Source organism: Astatotilapia calliptera, chromosome 4 (assembly GCF_900246225.1).
Source record: "Astatotilapia calliptera chromosome 4, fAstCal1.2, whole genome shotgun sequence".
Classification (NCBI taxonomy): domain Eukaryota; kingdom Metazoa; phylum Chordata; class Actinopteri; order Cichliformes; family Cichlidae; genus Astatotilapia; species Astatotilapia calliptera.
Window position 1 is genome coordinate 5,282,104 of NC_039305.1, and position 19,319 is coordinate 5,301,422.

Sequence of the window (19,319 nt, forward strand, 5' to 3'; positions counted from 1 at the left end):
CATGTACACTTCATATGTTTAACCCTCAAAAAGCCAAGATGTTTTAGTGATTAAAAGGACCCAGTGTGTTAAAGTTTTGTGTTTATCATGTGCTGTTTCCCTTGTGCAAGATGTATTGCACATATCTGCAACATGGAGTTAAAAAAAAACAAAAAACAAAAAAAACTGAAACACTAAATCACATTTATTTAGGAATCCTTGTCTCTTCTTCTTACAAAGCAAATTTTCTTGTTTCAATAATACCACAAAATCATACTTTTAAATTTCAGGCATGTTTTCAACTATCCTTGCATCATGTTCATCCCAAAATGCAAATGAACTGGTGACTCAGTAACATCGCCTGTTTCTTCCATGCATCCTTTTTAACTTTAATTTAAAACTTTTTTTTTTGTATTTGAGGAATATTTTAAAATACTTTGTGCAGAAAAAAGCTCAGAATACTTATACATTAAAATATCTGAAAATCGGGACTTTAAAAGTGAGGTGCACTATGTGGAATAGTTACAAACAAATACATTTCAAAAATAGCCCAACTCCATGCATGTGTTTGGACTGTGGGATGAAGCCAGAGAACCCACGTAGACACTGGGAGAGCATGTAGACTTCACAACCCAAGACCTCCTTCACCACAAGTCACAGACTTTGGTCTATTGTAAATGACGACTCATCCACCTGCATTGTTTTATAGTAACAACGACTGCAGAAAACAACAGCCAACCACTGACCACATTTTGGGACCTATGAATAAAACTGCCCTCTACTGGTTACTAAGGGTAACTGTACCTGCAACCCTCTGGTCTAGCCTTAACTTTAATGGTAATAAAGTAGTAATATTAATCATTGTGACCACCAGGGGGCAGAAATCCATACAAGACAAAATTACAAACACAAAATCACGTTTTTCACTAACTCTACTCCTCACAGATTCACTCATTACAACTGCTTCCCTTTCATTCGCATACATATATTCTAGATTAGAATAAAGAAAAAAATAAACATTTTAATAAAGTATGCTTTCAGTTTTATCTATTGTTTCAAGGGCCTTTTTACCACATTGTAGGTTCAACATCTACAATCGAAACTGTTTCTGAAGTCATGGTGCTATTATACTCTGGTACAGTAGGTGGCGACATACGCCTTTAAATAGCTTCACAGTCTGCCACTGAAGCCAAAGAAGAAAAAGAAGACGAAGACTACCGCGGTAGCAGAAGCAGAAGCAGAAGCAGAAGCAGAAGTAGAGGCACGGTTTGTTTTCTGGTGGAAATGGTAAGATCATATTATGAATGTTGCTCAGGTTAAGGTTTGTTTTGTGTTGTTATCTGTGGCAGTTTCAGGTGAAGCGGTCCGACTGACGGCACATCTGTAGGTGGAAACAGTTGCGACCTTTTGCTCGGACATTACATTTTTAAGGTCTCTTCTAAGTATTGTGAGCAAAGGCACCTTTGAACATATCTGAAGTAACTTGAGCTGGTTGCGATGCTGTTGTTGGTTCACATGTTTACTAGCAGTGGAAGTAACCCGACCATCGTGGGCCTGTCTCCACGTGGTCAGCCTTTAGCATGGTAGCTCACAGTGTGTTGCCATGTGAGGAGTAATTGGAGTATGATCAGGCAGTAAGACTTGAATTAATTTTGGGTTGTAGTGATTAGTAATACTGCATGATCGCTTTTATTTCAAGCGGTATGAGGATGTGCTTCCCCCCTCCCCTGATGACTTGCACTGGGCTCTGAGTCTGGATGAAGACAGCTGTGCATCTTTGGCCCTGACAAGCCAGAGTTTCTGAGGAGAAAGCAAACCAAGTGTTACACGTGCTGAGCTTCTTTACACTTCACTGACTTTGTTTTTTCTTATTTGTTAATGTTTTCAGGACTTTGAGTGAAACCGCTCAGCTGCAGCGGAGCCTTAAAGGTAAGGATTATTTGGGGTTTTCAGCACTCATTCTTTAGTTAGGATGTGTAATCTTATGAGTCCTTGCAAAATTAAGAGACAGATGCAGTTTCAGTCTGTGTCCACTTGAGAACATTAAAGACTTCCTGAGGACTATGATGGTGGGGTGAGCATCCATCCATCTGTTTATTCATTTTCAAATACTTGTCTGGAGCATGTGGGCAGCAGTCTAAACAGAAAGGCCCATCTCTACCCAGCTCCTCCTCCAGGTCTTTTGGGGCTGTTCACATGCCAGCTAAGAGATGAAATCTCTAGTGGGTCCTGGGTCTGCTCCAGGGCCAGCTCCTTGTTGGACATGTATGGAAATTCTAATGTTAATCTGTGCCAGAGTAAATAAAAGCACCCTTAGAAAAATAAGTATTTTATTACAATCCTTCGGAGGAAAGCCAAACCCTGTTAGGGTTCACAACAATCATTTGTATTCAGGAAAAAAAGATAAAACAGGATCTGTTTTATTGTGACTGATCAGTTATTAACCAATAGGAGTGCAGCGTTCCTCAGTTTTTCAGGCAGATCCTCCTTATGTTCTTGGTGGCTGCTCTGTTTTATATATGCTGTCTATGATTTGTAGCTGTCCTTCTCCCCTGATGACTTGCACTGGGCTCTGAGTCTGGATGGAGACAGTCGTGCATCTTTGGCCCTGACAAGCCAGAGTTTCTGAGGAGAAAATCAGAAACTCTGCTGTAAAAGTAATAGCTGTGACAAAAAAAAAAATCCCTAACTCTTTATTTTTGTCCTTTCAGTTCTGAAAAGGTGGAAATCCTCCGAGGATGGACATTAATCAGGTTCGTGTCATGTAACACTGCTTTTTCATATCTAAAGTCTCATTTCTGGTGATGCTTTGCACTGGGCTCAGAAATCAGTGGTGACAGAAGTGCAGCTCTGCCCTTGACAAGGCGGAGTCTGAGGAGATGAGCAAGCAAAAAATTAAAATTGTAGGTCTTCACTGACTGAACTGTTTGCCTGACTGCTGTTTTGTTACTTTTTCAGGTACTGATACTCCAGAAGAGAACTTCCTCATAACAATTCTGTGATTATTTTCTTATTTGTTGTGATGTTTTAATTGTAATATCTCATATTTGCTCTGATTCATCAAATAAAATCATACATCTTATGTTTGTTTGGTCTCTCTTCTACAAATATCAGCTGAAGATGTGGTGACTTTGTGTTGGATAGCAAAAGTCTTGAACAAGGGGGTTTGAGTGAGTCATCACAGGTAACACACCTGTGATTACTCAGTTTGTGGTGTCATGCTCACGTGCTCATAACAGCAGGCATGTATCCAGGATTTAAAATGGAGTGGTGTCTTTGAGTGGATCCTGGTTTAACAATCGAGCAGTTAAAATACCCTGACATGTGCATGCATTGAGAGACGTGGCTACACTGAAGCACCATGGGGATTCTATTGAAGCACATGACATAGATGGGTGGCTCTGCTAGGAGGCCTAGGGGTACCACTGTTCACCTCTGGTACTCTAAGGCTTTTTTTTTTTTTTTTTTCTTCTGTCATTCACCACAGCACTACATGTCTGATTTGACATACTTTATTTTATTTACATCAGGTAACTTTTCTGACGCAGCTGAGGAATTTATCTTTTCCCAGATCTGAACCAGCGATCTTTTGTTTGTTAGGCCAGCATGTAAACCACTGATTCACTGTGTGTGGTATTGTAGTATTACTGTTATGTATTTTGATTGATCTAGTAAGGTCAGCGCTGCTTCCCAGGAAAAAAAAGATGATTATAAAACAGTCAGGAAAACACCTTAGGCCGGGCTTAAAGTACAGAACAGCACCACTGCTCCTTTGGACATTCAGTAGCTAACATACGAGGACAAACAGGCCAAGAAAACTTTCACTTGTACCTTACGATTTTCTGTTACCTCATTAAGGGTATAATGTGATTAGTTTGTGGGGTTTTTTTGTTTTGGTTTTTTTTTTTTGCTGCTGCTGCAAGAATTACTTTGTTACGGCTGTATTTGCAGATTAGAAGTGGATAACTTATTTTATTTCTGTTATTATAAGATAGTGACTTGTTCTTACACAGTATTGATTTAACAAATTAAAAAATCGGAGGCACCAATTTGATGATCTCAAGAAAATATCACATATTAATTTGGACTGATATCTATCTGGAGATAGAGTCACTTAAAAGAAATGATTCTAAGGCCCTTTAATATTACATTTTTGCTCTGTTATTCACCTGGGTGTAGACTTTTTGTCTACACCCAGCATATATTCTGCACTGTGGGATTATAAAGTAACACTTTCATCCCTAAGGTTGCTTAATGTGCTAAAATATTGCTATGCCATGTTTTTTCTTTAATGGCACAGTATCAGGCTGTTGCCAGATTAGCATGAAGTCTTCAACAATTTCTTCAGATGATGATAAATTTGTGACCTAAAAAGTGAGTTGGGTAGATGGAAAGATGATGAAAGAAATCATTCAAGAAATTACAAACCATTAATTAGAACTTTGTTTCTGTATCTTTATTATAATTCTAACAATTTATCTCTTAAAACATTTGAAATTCATATATGTTTTATATGAATGTGTGTATATGCATATCACATATACATATATATTCTGTAAGTTACTTTTCAGCAGTTCATATTCTCATTTTTTTAAAAGATCTCTTAAAGGAAAAGAAGTGCTTTCTATAGAGTCAGACCGATTCCCTCCGATATTCACTTCTCCAATGCGACTACGAAACGCAAAGAAAGGCTTAAAAAACAAAAAACAGCATCTCACCAGTCACTTAACAAGATCGTTGTATGAGCAAGATGTTTTTTTAAATCTTATCCAGAGTTCTTAATTGGCCCTATGTGCACTAGCAGACTTTGAGACATGTAGAGTCACACTCGACTTGTTCACCCCTTCAAAACCTCCGAAAGGGAAATGTGAAAAAGCTGGTAGTGGAAATGGGGCCGTTGCATATTATGCTGGTAATAAAACAATGAGCTATGAGCATACTAGCACATGTTAGCGACTGCAGAGGGTGCTCTGTACATACGGGAAGATGCAAACGATGGGTGAATACGGAGCAGAGCTCCTAATCCCATCAGATTATCAACAGTGGGAGGAGGGGGTGGTTGCAGAGAACAGGTCGAACTGTATAGAAAGCAGAAGAGTTAAATAAATACAATTTACCTTTTCATGTTAAACATTATTTGGAAGACAGAGATTCTTTAGAACTTTTGAGATATTTTTTTCTTTTTTACATCTTAAACCATAGTTAGACCATTATTTTCATCGTCCTTATTGCTATTTCCCTTGAATTCAAATATAGTCTTTCCTTAGCCATCTGCAAAGAGCAAATACAAAAACTGTCCCCCCTTAGTTACCTTTGCTAAATCGCATATATAGTCTGTATGGATGCATTCATGCATGTGCACTTTTAAGCAAGGTGACTATGAAAATTCTTAAATCTTTTGGCAAAAATAGACTGACGAAAGCAGAAAAAATGCACATTTGATATGTGTTCATGGACTCAAAAGCAGCAGGAGAGGTGAAGCGTTGTTCAAGGTAGAGAGGTCATGACAGAGCCCTTATATTTAATCTCAGCAATAGTAAGACAAGCAGGACTTGGGGATGGGATGAGATGTAAATGTGCCACAAAAGCTGATGTCGGGGGGATCACACCGGGTCACAGGAGAAGAGTTAAACTTGGGTCTCAAATCAATCGCCAGGGAGTGAGATATATATATATATATATAGATTAGAATGTTATAGAGAATTTAAAAAATATTATTTTGTATTATTCTAAATCATTTTCACTCAGAGCAACAGCTGCTACATTTTTACAGCATATTAAGTGGTGAATAACTTTTAAAAGCGTGAGAAAAATATATTTTGAGGCCTTAAAGGTTAAAAGGTGATTTTGATTAAAGCTTCACAGTCTCACAACAAGAGAAACAATAAGGAGAAAGGGGGGAAAACATAATATTCTTAAATGTGCTTCACATTTAATTGCAGTGCTTCTTGTCACATAGAAGCTATGTTAAGGGTACATTATGCATCTTTCAGTTCAAAAATACCTACATGTACATATATATATTTATATATCTATATAACCACAACAATTATCTTCACTTCACAGTCAGAGAAATAAGCTGACTGCACGAAAGCGCCACCTTAGCCACCAAAGGCAGAAACCGGGACTCTCTGAAGATCCAATAACAGTAAGGACGATGATAGTAATGATAGATAGTAACAATAAATCTCTTCATATCAATATCAGTATTCCAGTATTCCCATTTAAAGTTTAAAAAGTGTAAGAACAATCATAGTATTAAAACTCGATATAAGCGTTTTTCTCTGGGATCCCCTCGGCCGGGTTTTTCCTCCTGGGTTTCGTCGACAGACGGAGAGAGGCCACTCCTGGAAGGAGCCGGGGGGATTAAGTGGGAAAGAACAAGAAAATGGCAGTTTTTACTCCTTCCCTCCCCTCTCCTTTCCAGTCTGCCTCGCACAGAAGGCCTGAATGAGAGTACAACACTTGCCTTGATGCTGAGAAAGTCTTTCTCCGTAAATAAAATCAGTCTCTTTGCGTCGTCGCAAATCCCAATGAAAGCACAGTCTGTCTCCGTTTTGTACATCTCGGATCCAAACGTAGCGTGTGTGTCTATATATAAGGTGTCCCATAAATTCTAACACAAACACAGGGAAGTGCTTGTGTTTGTGTTTACATGTTGGTGTATGCATGCAGGCATGGATAGAGTAACTCGGGTGCCTGTGTGTGCATATCTGTGTGTTCATTTACTTTTATGTTGTTGGTCTGGGCACTTATTTTTGCTACAAATTTGTGATACAGTGACCAGTCTGTATATACGTCATTATAAGACTTAAGATAATAAAGAGCTATAGAGAAACACACATACACGCGTGATCCCGATCACAGGATCTGCAGTGAGGACAGAGCCCTACCAGTGGTGAGGTAAAAACAAGACGCAACCAAACACGCAGCTTATCCACACGCAGCTTATCCACCGGCGACCTCGCCTCGTTTTAAAGAGACGCGGAGGCCGTCGCGATAACCTGCCCTACGTTCACCATTCACACAGATAAAGCCTCACTCTGGCACACATTCATCCTCATTCACCCTCAAGTACTCAGTCCTCTGGGATATTTATTATGAAGTCAGCATCCGCTCTTTAATCGTAAACTTTAAACCAGCCAGCTGAGGGGGTAAGAGCACTACTCAACAAGATGACTACGTGACACCTTTTCATTTCTTCAGGCTGCCTCTTTTCCAGTCTAACTGGCTTATTTTTGTTCCTCTCAAGTATTTGTAATCTCTGCTGCAGCCACAGACATTTTGGATGAGAGGGCGTTTGCGTTAATTGTGTTGATTGGTGTGACCGTGCGTGCGCGTGGGGAGTGTATTTGTGTAAATCAGCCTGCCACATGTGAGCAGCGCCAGCCGGTGTCTTTATGGATCGCCAGCCCTTCCTCCATCCCTGTGTTTCCACCTCCCCTTGGGCCTCGACTTCCTCTTTCTGATGCTCTCTGTGTGAAATCTGGCCCCCCTTCATTTGTTGTGTGAATCCACCATGGATAGCAGCAGCAGTTGTGTCTTCCTCCCTCATTGGCTTCAACCCCTCCTTCTGTGCCTCTCTCTCCATCTCTGTATTTGCAGCCTCAGCTCCGACTCCCGTCGTCCCTCCTCCTGTCCGTCTGTCCATCCCGAGGTGAGAGAACAGAAATGGGAAAGGGGCTGCTGGACAGCCTGCGGACAAAAGAAAAAACGCAGGACACGCGTGATGTTTCCAGCTTTCTGTGTTTGTTCGTCCGTGGTGTGGTTGTGTGTAGTTCTACCCTCTGACCCACGTTTGTAAAATGGAGAGAATAAATTGGTAAATCTGCTGTGACTCATGCAAATGGACAAGCAGTGTGACTAAGAAAACCGGGAAAACATTGGCCATCGCACTTGATGCCTGAGCAGTTGGGTGTATCTAAGTTCACCCTGTTCTTCCTGTAACACTGTAGTTAATGTTGCTCCAGGATCGTCACTGCAGCTGACCGATCATGGTGCTCGGAAGTCACAGCTTTGTGACACAAGTTAGGAAAAGTTTGACTTTAAAGTTTTCTGGAAGTCAGGTGAGGTGATAAGACCAGCAAGATGGCAGACGAAGCAGAAGTCTGTACTAAAAGGCCGAATTTGGGGCTTGGCAAGATAACTTCATATTTGACCTTGAGTTGTGTGTTACTGTTCCATAAACCCCAACTTATGATCTTATAACAGGGCAACTATTTGTACTCGTTGACCTTATATCAGATTTATTTATATAGTGCTTCTGTATTCTTGCCAACCATTCACAACACTTTATCTGCCTCATATTCACGCCGATTTAAAATCAGAAAAATCTTTATTTGTATATCTGTATAAGCTTATTGGTGCTGCCCTGCACAGCAGTTTCAGTTTCTGCATGACCCTTGGAAAAATTAGTTGCCACTCTTAGAACAAATAATTATTATATCTTTGTCAGATCTTCCTGTATCTAATGATAGTTATAATACTAACATTATCGTGAAAGGTCTGCCTTCTGTTCAGATTTCAAATTAATTAAAGTGCACACTCTCTCATACAGAACTTTTATTATCACACATACTCAGTTATGCTGTTTAAACTCTTCAGATATTTCTAACATTACAGTTTGCTCTGTAAAATATTCTGGTCAGCTGCCAGTAGAACCGTCCATACTCATGGCTGGTCATAATGCTGACAACATGCATTCTCATAGCCACATTGGGAAACCCTGGTTTGCTTTATGGAGTTGGTATCCACCTTTCGGTCACCTCCTAGCCTGATTGGTAAAGTTGGGAAAAGTGTATTCACACAAGGAAAAGATATCGTCGGCAAGTTAAATTCAGTTCCAAGCACAATCTTCAGGTTGTGTTTGTTAAATTTCACTGCACAGACTGTAGTTTTGTCCTATGCAAATCTAAAAGTAATTGTTAAGTTTTTATTTTTAGACATTCTGGAAAATTTGTTCATGCATTCATGTCTAGTGGGCCTGATTACTGCAATGCTCGTTTTGCTAGAGATAAGTAGGCTGCAGTCTATTCAGAATTCAGCTGTAATGTTATTAACTAAAACTCACTCCAGTTTTGGAAGGGCTAAACTGGCTTCCAGTATCCCATAGAAGTGATTTTGGAATGCTCTTATTGTATTTTAAGCCCTAAATGGTCTTGGACCATGGTACAACAGTCTGTTACTTTACGTCCCATCTCGCACTCTTAAATCTGTCACTGCCAAAACGTTAGACATATAATTTCCTCGGAGAGATAAATTTGGGATGTAGTGTTTTCTGTTGCCAGCTTATCCTGCCCAAAACGTTGGAACAACCTACCTCAAAATATTCAGGAAGCAATCTCTAAGAGTTTCTCGAAAGCATTGGTCTTTAATCTTGCAATTAACTTGTGGCCCTACTTGAAATTAATCACTGAATCCAATTCAAGCAAGAGGGTGCTGTTCTTCAGTGAGAATAAATCTAAAGCTGTCAGGATCCTGAGGTAAGAGGGGTCATTCTAGGAACCCACCGGGTGTCCTCTGCTGACTTTGCAGGGCTTGCAGTGTAGCCAGCAGATATTTCTCCAAAGACTTCCTGTGCCACTAATTGATTAAAAATCCAAAGGATTATTTTTTTAAGGACTATGATAAGCAAAATGATGTTAAAGTGATGGTTAAAAGATTGCATTACAGCAGTCATTTGTTCTGAAAACTTTTTTACATGTATGCACCAAAGTCAGTTCACATATGATTGGTCAACAGAAGTCACACCACAAACAGGAAGTGGAAATTGCTCACCTACAGATGTCTAGACAGACAACCTGTCTAGACAGGGCTGACTAGTTTAAAGGGCTGACAACCTTTAAACTATAGTAACTGGCCCCATGTTACTTTTCCCCATGGTGTCCCCAATCACCACTATGTGTAGACTTGGAGATATATAACAAAATAAGAAAAATAACCCGAATAACAAGGAGTAATAACACAAAAATCTTTTATCTTTACCTAATTCCACTGATAATGAAAAAAGTAACATTGATGCAATGTCAGGTCAATTTATGTCTTGGCAAAAATCATTTTAAAAATACTGAAACTGCCATGTTATTTTTATCTTATGGAGCCCTGGAATTCCCAAAAGGTGAGCTTTTTATCTGCAAACAAGATCACTGAATTGTGGTGAATTAATTGTCTTGTGCATGCAGAAATTAATATGCTGCTCTAAAAGCTTAAGCTACCCTCAGCCACATTACAATGGGCAGAAATAAAATAGCGAAGTTTTATATTGACGAATATAATTTACAGTGAGTCTCTAACACTTTCAGATACACTATATTTGGTAGCTGTCCACATTTGAAGTTGTATGTATGTCAAGTTATCAAAGTAATAGCTTATGTATGCACAAATGAGAATAATTTAGTGCATATGAGTACGAAATTTTACGACATAGGACTTCAGTAGCATGTGGATTTTTTAAGGTAAGATAAGGAGAATGCTTATTATTGGGGCGATCGTGGCTCAAGAGTTGGCAGTTCATCTTGCAGCCCCAGCTTGGACAGTCTCAGTCGTTGTGTCCTTGGGCAAGACACTTCACCCACCGCCTACTGGTGATGGCCAGAGGGGCCGATGGCGCGATATGGCAGCCTCGCTTCTGTCAGTCTGCCCCAGGGCAGCTGTGGCTACAACTGTAGCTTGCCTCCACCAGTGTGTGAATGTGAGAGTGAATGAATAATGGAATTGTAAAGCGCTTTGAGGTTCTCGAAAAGTGCTATATAAATGCAATACATTATTATTATTATTATTATTAACATCGGGTGTAAGTGCTATAAGCACACATAGTACTGAATGGTATTAACCAGATAGAAATCGCATTTTAAAGGTGGCATTAAAGAGGCTTTACAGGTTGCACTTAGCAGCCATACCTGTCCATTACACTCCTCAGGGCTCGTTCTATATTCATGCGGTGACCCACTCGTGTCACACCCAAATCCAGATAGTCGTCCTTGGTCAGGGAGGGCAGGTGGGTGCCATCAATCTCATTATCCAGGAAACGCTCTCTGTGCTCCCCCAAGTTCAGGTATCCCAGCCAGTCTGCGACGTCATACTTGGTCCAGTAGGGCAGCGGCTTGGAGGCGAAGGGCTTTGTGGGAGAAGGGGGAGGTAAATGGGGGTAACTCAAGCAGGGAGGCGGAGGGAGAGGGTGTAGAGGTGGAGAAGAGGCCCCAGACAGGAAATGAGTTGGAGAAAGTGATCGAGAAACTACTAAGGTTGAGTTTGGAGGAGGCGGCGCGCCAGAGGGGGCAAACAGGGGAGGCGAAGGAGAGAAATAGGGGTCTCCGAGAGGGTTCCCAGGTGATGGCGGAGTGACCGAACCGCGGAGATCATACATGGCACTGTACAGAGGTGAGGTAGGGAGAAGTGGAAGGGATGATGGCCGTGGTGGGCCCATATTGGGTCTCTCTGAGGGTGAGATGAGGGGGCTGGGTGCTCGCCTTCGCTGGAGAATGTGTGATTCTGCTTTACGGGACTCACGACTGGGGATAAACTGGAATTCCAAGGCTTTGGTCCTGTAGACAGGTCTGTGTTTGGGAGAAGTAGGATAAGGGGAGTAAGATGTCGGTGACAGTGGGGAATGTGAACGTGGCGGCTGAGAAGTTGCTGGAGGCTGCGGAGATGGTGATCGTCCCCAGTTGGGGTACTGGGAGGCAGGGGTGGGAGACAGAGACAACGATGGCTGCGATAATGAGATCGGCGACGGCGACAGAGATCGAGCTGAGGGCGGGCTCAGAGCTGAGGCTGAGTCTTCTGAAAATCTGTGAGAAGAAAGAGAGAAATTATCACAGGGGAAAAACAGTGATGTAAAAAAAATTACAAACATACACACACTAAGGGAAACAGTGTCCAGCTATTTTAGACCGTGTGGAGTAAAGTGCAAAAAATTGATTTGAAGGTTAACATTTTTATATTTTTTCCTGTCACATTATCAAAGTTATCACAGCCATGAGTCCATGATAATGATAATATCACAATATTTACACAAAATTAATTCCTTAACCATAGTTTTACAGTATTTTACAGACAAAGGGCTTCAGCATGGTTTGGTATGTTGCATTCAAAATGAGAGTAAACAAAATAAGCAGAATGTATTTAAAACTTTTTAAAAGGCATTATAATATTCAAAATATTATTATATCTTGGTCAAATCATCACAACCTCCTAGCATTAACCAGGCTCCCAGTCACATCATTTAGATTAACCTCCCTCTTTATAAAGATTTCTTATAGAGATTTCTCTAGTTCTTCTTATAAAAGAACTGTGAGGCCACTAAATACCTGAGACTTCTCATTTCTGATTCTAACTTGTTTAGCACGTGGCTAAAATGCAACCTAATCCTATCCCCGGTGGACGTTAAGTGACAAAATAATAATTCCCTATATATTTGTAATGTTATATATGTAGTGTTCAGTGTGTAGACAAAACATCATCAAAGGAAATAGACCAACAAACTGCAGAGACTCAATCAGGTCAGCCACAACATGTGACACACCTTTGAGTCAAGCTGCGGGGCAAAGTAGTGTATTTTAACGGAGCTGCGAGTAGTAGAGGAGAAGCAGCAGCAAGAGTGGACAACAAACTGGTCATTAAAAAGAAAATAAAGTCCTCAAAAGCTTCACTCGGCAGTGTAACGGCTTAACTGAACCTATGCGAGTGACTCAGTGGGTTTGTTTTGGAACGTGAATATCTCCCATGTGAGAAAAGGAGCTGCAGGAACAGAGAAGCGTAGTAATCTCCCTACTTTAGTCAGCAGTAGTTAAAGCAGTTACTGAAAAGCAGGAAAGCTGTAATTAACCAAAACACAACTCTCTAATAATGACTGTCCTGGCATTGGATTGTTTTGTAATATTATTATGTGCACATTTTTATATTTATATATATATATTTTCATTTTTAATTATCACTGTCAAGACAGTATGCTGCAATATCCTTGATTAGAGATAGAAAACAAAATAGTGTGGAAGTGCTCTATTACCTGTTTCTGCTTCTGAGAGAAAAACATGGAAAAAGCCAGAGAAATAAGAGAGGTTTACACAGTATAGACACACTTACGCAAGACATAAACAGACAGTGCACAGTTTGAGGTTTTTTCCACAGAAGCTTGCACATCACAAGTGATGTATTCAGACATTGACAGAATGACAGTAACGAAAAATGAAGTTCATGCTTTGACGAGAAAACATAATGCAGTCAAGTTACGGCAAGCCGTACCTGTGTCTGCTCAGCTGTGTCTGGCTGCTCCAGCTGTCCTTGGTTCTTTGCTGCAGCTTGCTGCTCAGTTCATTGATGATGCTGGGCTTCATACTGGATGCGGGAGGGTAAATTTTCTTCCCCTCTAAAAGCGCCCCACGCTGGCCGCTCCCATCGCCAGACATCTGACTCTCTCCCCAAAGAGGCTTCATCTCAGGAGTGCGTGGCCGCTCAAAATATGGTGAAGTGGGACGTCCCAGATTCTGCATGTCCCTTACTCCATATCCGTCCTGGCCGCTTTCGTCCTCTGCCACTCCCTCCTCGATCTCATCCTCTTCCTGTTCATCTCGCCGCCTGTGGGAGTGGAAGGACGCGGGAGCAGTGCTGGTTTGTCTTTGTAGCTCCCCGGCACGACCTCCCTCTCTGAACCTGCTTGTTTTAGGGTAGGTGGATGCTGCTGCCGTAGCGTTCTGCATCTCAAAAGTCTGTCCATCCAGGTAGCTCATGTAAGACTCCAGAAAATCTCCTGCCCTCTCTGCATCCCCTCCCCCTCCCATCCGTCCTCCAGGTCCTCCTCTTTCCCCTCTATCTAGTCTGTCTCCCCTTAGAGCCAGGATGCTGTCCAGGTGGTGGTCACTGCTGCTGCGACTGTCCAGCTCTTCGATCCCAGAGTCCACCACAGTCTCCTGGGACTCTCCTTTCTTGGCGGTCGGGGGAAGACGGTGGTGCTCTCCTGGCCTTCGGCTTCCTGTGATTGCGGCAGAAGATGCTGAATGCGTGGTGTGTGTTCGCTCCTGGTAGAGCTGCGTGGAGGTGCTTGTTGTGGTGGCAGCGGTGGTGGTTGTAGCAGCACAGCTAGCGGTCGTGGCATGAGAGGCAGTGCCCCTTTGTGGGACAGTGGTGGCAGCAGTGGACGAGGGCGCTGGGGGACCACGGTAGGCTGGAGGAGGAGCAACAGTGTGAGGGGGAGGTGTTGGTGAAGAGCGCCCATGAGTGTGAGTGCTGTTGTAAAGATGGTGGGACATAGAAAAGGGTCTGTGGTAAGAGCCAGGAGGAGGTGGGGGTGAGACTGATGGTGGAGGTGGAGGGCCCGAGGTGGGCTGCAGAGTAGAGGGTGAGGGTGGAGGCTGTGGGTTGGGTGATGTTTGTGATGGGGAGGGAGCAGACTGAGTCAGGTTTGCCACCTCACTGTCATAAGATGTGAGACTAGAGGCGGTGGAGTCCCCGGCCTGAGGTGAGTGAAGGGGTGTATGAGCAGGAAACCCACTTATAAATTGTTCTTTTTGGGGGGGCGGAGGGGGCGGTGGTGGAGGAGGTGGGGGTGGTGGTGGAGGGGGCGGGACCTGCTGTTGGCGGGAGGTCAGGTTGTTGGAGAGCATTGCGCGTTGTGAGTATCCCGATATTCCCCTGTCGAAGCTGTTGGCGAACTCTAAAGGGGGCGGGAGTGGGTCTGCGTAGACAAATTCATCATCTGCATCGACTGAGGGGGCAGGGGGAGGGAGAACCATCAGCCCACTTCCCGTGCTCCCTGTAGTGCTCCTTGTCTGCTGAGCACTGGTAGGAGGAGGAGAGGGAGGTGTGAGGGATAGTATAGTGGCATCACTTTGACTTTCCATCCTGAGAAAAGTGGGCCTCCGCGGCTGCTGTGACTGAGCGGCCTGGTGGGCGGCGCTTTCAGCCGCTGCTGCATTAGCAGCTGCCTGTTCCACCCTCCTCATGTAGCCCTCTCTCTCCTTGTCCCTCTCCCTTTCCCTGGACAGCTCCCTCTCCCTTTCCCTCTCCCTCGATCTCTCCCGCTCCCTCTCCTTGTAACTTGGCTGATACGGCTGAGACTGATAGTGGTGTGTGTGGACTGTTTTGTCCTCTGAAAAGCGAACTCTTAGCCCCTCACGGGCCCCTCCTCCTTCCCGCTCCCTCTCCCCACCGCCACCGTCCTCACCCCAAACTGTCCCAACTCCTCTGAGGATTCTGGGTGAGGGTGGCCGTCCGACAGTGGCTGTTGTGGCCGCCAGAGAAGAGGAGGTCACCAGGTACGAGCTTGAAGACTGGGAGGCGGATGACACTGGTTGAGAGGTGACACTAGATGAAGGAAACACCACGCTCGACATTTGGCGGGTAAAGTGATGCTCCGCTCCCCTCCTTAACCTGCTGTCATCTCTCAGAGCACGCTCTCTGGCAGCTAGGGCAAGGCCTAGTGGCGATGTGGGGTCAAGAGCCTTTCCTGTTAGAGGGTGGATGAAGGTGGTGGTAGTAGCGGGTGCTGGCTGCCTGCCTGCTGCTGTGTATAAATCAGTAGGCACAGACTTGGGCTGATAGTCCAGAGCAGATGAAGAGTACTCAGGTAAGCCAAAAGCAGGAGGCATACTGCGAGTATGATGGATGAAAGTATCCCCAGAGAACATGCCCTCATCAATGGACTTGGACGGGCGCAGCCTCGTTGATGAACTTTCAGCCTGTGTGTTAAGCGGTTGCTGTGATACCTGAGTCCGTGTTACTCCTCCTATTCCATCGCTCACTCCTCCGAGGCTCACATCCTCCTCAGCAGACATGAACAAGGAGGCACTCTTTCTGCGGGCTTCGTGAAACCGCTCCCTGTCTCGCCGAGCTGCGCCCACAATGGCGGCCCCAAACTGGCTGGTAAAGTCCAGATTATCCTGGGCTCGAATAGAAGGCAAGGATGGAGGTGGGGGTGCTGGAATGGATGGTGGAGCAGGGGGCTGTGGAGCAGGGGTGGAGGGTGGAGGACCATGCGGTGTTTTGGATTCATCTGCCTCCCCTGATGCTGGAACATCAGCCTCCACGCTGCTGCCCTGGCTGCTCCGCCCACTGCTGCTGGTTGAGGGGGCCTTAACGATGATGGTGGGAATAGGAATGGAGCTTTTCTCCATGGAGCCTTTGCCCCCCAGCGTGCCCTGGCCCATACGCAGGTCCTCCACTTTAGACTGCTTTACCAATGGACCCTTACCTCGCCGCGCCCCTCCTTTAGGACCACCTGCTCCAGCGCCAGCTGCACTGCGGTCTGCACGCTGGGGTTGACTCTGGGTAGTCTGTTGTTGCTGAGGCATTACAGTGGCAATGCTAGACGGGGGGACAGCAGTGCTGTATCCTCTCCTAAGACCAGCTGCCTTGGCCCCTGCACCAGCCCCTACGCCAGCTCCAACAGGCTCCCCAGTGTAGGCAACCTTCCGCGAAGCAGTCCTGCTTTGAGCAGTGTGGGCAGCTGCGTGTGCATACGGGGTTGTGTGGTCCACCGCTCCAGCACTGGGGCCTGTGCTGGCACCACCAGTCCTCTCCCTGCCTCCATGAGTGAAGTGTAATGCCTGGGAGTAGGGCTGGTAGTGTGCAGAGGTGGATGTGGACTGGGACACGGAGACAGAGGGCTGCTGCGATGTTTTTGTTCTCCAACCGAGTGGCGGAGCAGAGGAGAACGGTGGATCCGGTGGGGCTGTGGTGGGAGGAGGGGGGATGTCATCTGGGCCAGGCACCGACAAACTCCGGGCAAACTTCATGGCTGGAGGATGGAGGAACTGCTTCTCCTCCTCAGGCACCCCTACATAAAAGGAAAAAATAGGGATGAATTGGGGTTTAACTATGAGCATATAAGAAATAAGAAAAAAAGAAAGGGGGGGGGGGTGTTAAATGTACAAAGGTAGAGAACAAGAGAAGCTGAGAGTAATATATGAGAGTGTCTGTCTAAATCTGCCTGCCCAAGCACCTGCCAGCAAGTCTGTCCTCAAATCTTATGTTTGTTAGTATATAATTCAGTTAGTGCTACATATTCCACAAGCACTAGCAATTAGTAAGCGAAGCACAGCAGCATTTTTGATGTGGATCACAAGAGAGCACATGAATATTTCTGAGGGAACCTTAGCAAAGCCTTACTAAGCAACACACCCATAAAATAACCCATCAGAGGGAAAGAAAAATGTAGGTTACCAGCACTACTTCAGCACTACCAGCACTGTTAGAAATAGTATAAGACAAACAAATATCTTTTTTTCTACAGATAAAATGCACAGAGTTTAGAGCCACAGACAGGACATTTTTGGCTACAGACAAACAGGTCAGCACAGCACAGACCTCTACTGGCCCAGAGGACAGACGGACAGGTGGACAGAGGGGCAGACGGAAAAAACAGACAGCCTCACCGATGGATTTTTGCCGCAGCATACCGTGCGGTGGGCCATGACCTGAGGTGTATTGTCCACGGTCGTAGCCTAGGCCCAACCCCGATGACATCACCCCCATCCCGGACTGATCCCCGTAGTTTGGCTGAAATGATAAAAATCAAAAGCCTGAGAGTCATGAGACGCACATGTATATAACACTGCATGGGAACAACAATAGATGAGACTAAAACAAGTCTGCAAATAGTTTCTTGTTTTGTTCTTCTTCACCGGTACAGCACTTGTTCACTTAGCAATATTTGTATGATTTTAAAGGTACTTTGTGTAATCATCCTCAGCAGAATTTGTCTTAACTTTCGCCACCAGGTGGCAGCATTCTACTGCTCATTGTTGCAAATAAAATTTAAGATGTGCTGCTATTCTTTTCACAATTTCTCTTTAGCTACAGCCATTTTTTCAAGGTTCTTTTCCTTTTGCCAGGACTTGCCATATATTGTTATGTTAATTTTATTATAAATTGTAAAACTTGTTGTGAGCAGTTTCATGTAGGAACTATTTTCTTTGAACATTTATTGCCATCTGCTTTGTTTATAATAGTTGTGCACCAATGGTTGGTTAGTAGATTTTCATCGTAGGACCATGTTTAGATTATAGCAGTAACATTTATAGACAAAAGTAAATACTACTTCTGGCTACTTTCGGCTTAGTCATAGTATGACCAAGATTGTCAAAGAAGACTTCATTTTTTATTCAATATGATGCATAATGAGTGACTAAGACCATAAAGTCATCAGCAATTGGTATATATGTGGTTTCTAGTCTATCCTAAAGACTTGTATATTATAGGAAGTCTTTTGTTAATTACAGCTATCGCCATCTTGTGGTCGTTAGATAGAATGCAGGTTTAGACACTTCTGTATTGTTTTAATTTTTCCAATGTGGAAGAATGTCTATACTTGTGACAAAGACCTTCTTTCCCCATAGGCCTATATGTCCATTCTAACAGGCATTGGCCACTCAATTATTTGTTTTGTTTGTTTGTTTTTTAGCTTAGTTAGTTTTTTTTTGTTTTGTTTTTTCAGCCCTAAAGCTTCTTTTATAAGCATAGTTTAACTGGTAATGTATTGATAGCATTTTTTTACGAGATTAAGCATTGTTTTAAGTGACCTGATAATACTGAGAAAGGCCAACTGACCACACTTTACCGCGCTATTATCTAAAACTACTTCTATCATATTTTTCTTTGAAATTTTATCCCACATATTTTTATCTCATTTTATGGTAGCCATGTTGGCACATACACACAAACACACACACACACACATCTCTGAACACTCGTAAATTTACTGCAGCACAATACACACCTCATTGCCATAGAAACTTCTTCCCCTGTCCCTTTTTGGCCCCTGTCCCCGTGTCCCCGGCGCCTCATTGGTGCTGATTGTCTGCTGAGCTGCTGCAAGAATTTCATCGAGTTTATCTGAGAGAAGAAAAAAGGGGGAAAGAGACAGACAGAGAGAAGCAGAAAGAAAGAGAGCAAGAGAGACAAAGGAACATACGACAATGAAACAGAAAAATGGACAGCAACAAAATGAAGGGAACAATGTGCAGGAAGGGCCACACTTGACAAAGGTGGATGAGAAAGAGAGGAAGAGGTTCAGGAAACATCCGCTGAAAGACACGAGGTTTCTTACTCAAAGCCATCTGATAGACTGTCCTCTTCTTCTCGGTAACTTGTGAGGATTCGAATTCTATAGGAAGAAACGCAGGACAAGCTCGGTAAGACACTGCGTGGTGAGTGCCAAGTCATTTTGGACAGACATAAATACAATGCCTTAAACGGGAGTGCACCAGAGCATACCTGATTTTTTTTTCCAAGGGGTAGCAGCTGGAAGGAGGACAAAAGGAGACTTAAGTTTTGGCAGGATTGAAAGTGCAATAGCGTTGTTAATGTGAATACTAATCATATTCCCCAGAGCCCGACAAACTGAG

General features: G+C 43.6%; 1 protein-coding gene, 1 long non-coding RNA gene and 3 other non-coding genes across 10 annotated transcripts in view; 4 read left to right on the forward strand and 1 right to left on the reverse strand.

Annotated features, from left to right (window-relative positions):
- The first annotated feature begins 1,154 nt into the window (after window positions 1-1,154).
- Window positions 1,155-3,066, forward strand: LOC113020310 (uncharacterized). Its single transcript, XR_003272180.1, has 4 exons — window positions 1,155-1,266; window positions 1,868-1,908; window positions 2,691-2,732; window positions 2,938-3,066. It is a non-coding gene; the product is annotated as an uncharacterized LOC113020310 (long non-coding RNA).
- Window positions 1,699-1,790, forward strand: LOC113021591 (small nucleolar RNA SNORD88). Its single transcript, XR_003272322.1, has one exon. It is a non-coding gene; the product is annotated as a small nucleolar RNA SNORD88 (small nucleolar RNA).
- Window positions 2,524-2,615, forward strand: LOC113021589 (small nucleolar RNA SNORD88). The gene has a single exon (XR_003272321.1). It is a non-coding gene; the product is annotated as a small nucleolar RNA SNORD88 (small nucleolar RNA).
- LOC113021592 (small nucleolar RNA SNORD88) lies at window positions 2,773-2,861 on the forward strand. Its single transcript, XR_003272323.1, has one exon. It is a non-coding gene; the product is annotated as a small nucleolar RNA SNORD88 (small nucleolar RNA).
- Window positions 3,067-3,130: 64 nt separating the features above from the next.
- The window catches only part of shank1 (SH3 and multiple ankyrin repeat domains 1), a 104,748-nt gene continuing 88,559 nt past the window's right edge, over window positions 3,131-19,319 (reverse strand). For 2 of the 6 annotated variants that reach the window (XM_026164160.1, XM_026164158.1), the window contains 8 exons: window positions 19,189-19,215; window positions 19,022-19,078; window positions 18,692-18,807; window positions 17,349-17,472; window positions 13,222-16,750; window positions 12,986-12,997; window positions 10,878-11,768; window positions 3,131-7,674 (listed from right to left, as the gene is read on the reverse strand). In XM_026164160.1, coding sequence (XP_026019945.1) covers window positions 7,587-7,674; window positions 10,878-11,768; window positions 12,986-12,997; window positions 13,222-16,750; window positions 17,349-17,472; window positions 18,692-18,807; window positions 19,022-19,078; window positions 19,189-19,215 — 4,844 coding nt within the window. In that variant the 3' untranslated portion in view covers window positions 3,131-7,586. The remainder of the gene's footprint in view (window positions 7,675-10,877; window positions 11,769-12,985; window positions 12,998-13,221; window positions 16,751-17,348; window positions 17,473-18,691; window positions 18,808-19,021; window positions 19,079-19,188; window positions 19,216-19,319) is intronic. The other 4 variants (XM_026164163.1, XM_026164162.1, XM_026164159.1 and 1 more) reach the window with 4 other exon arrangements.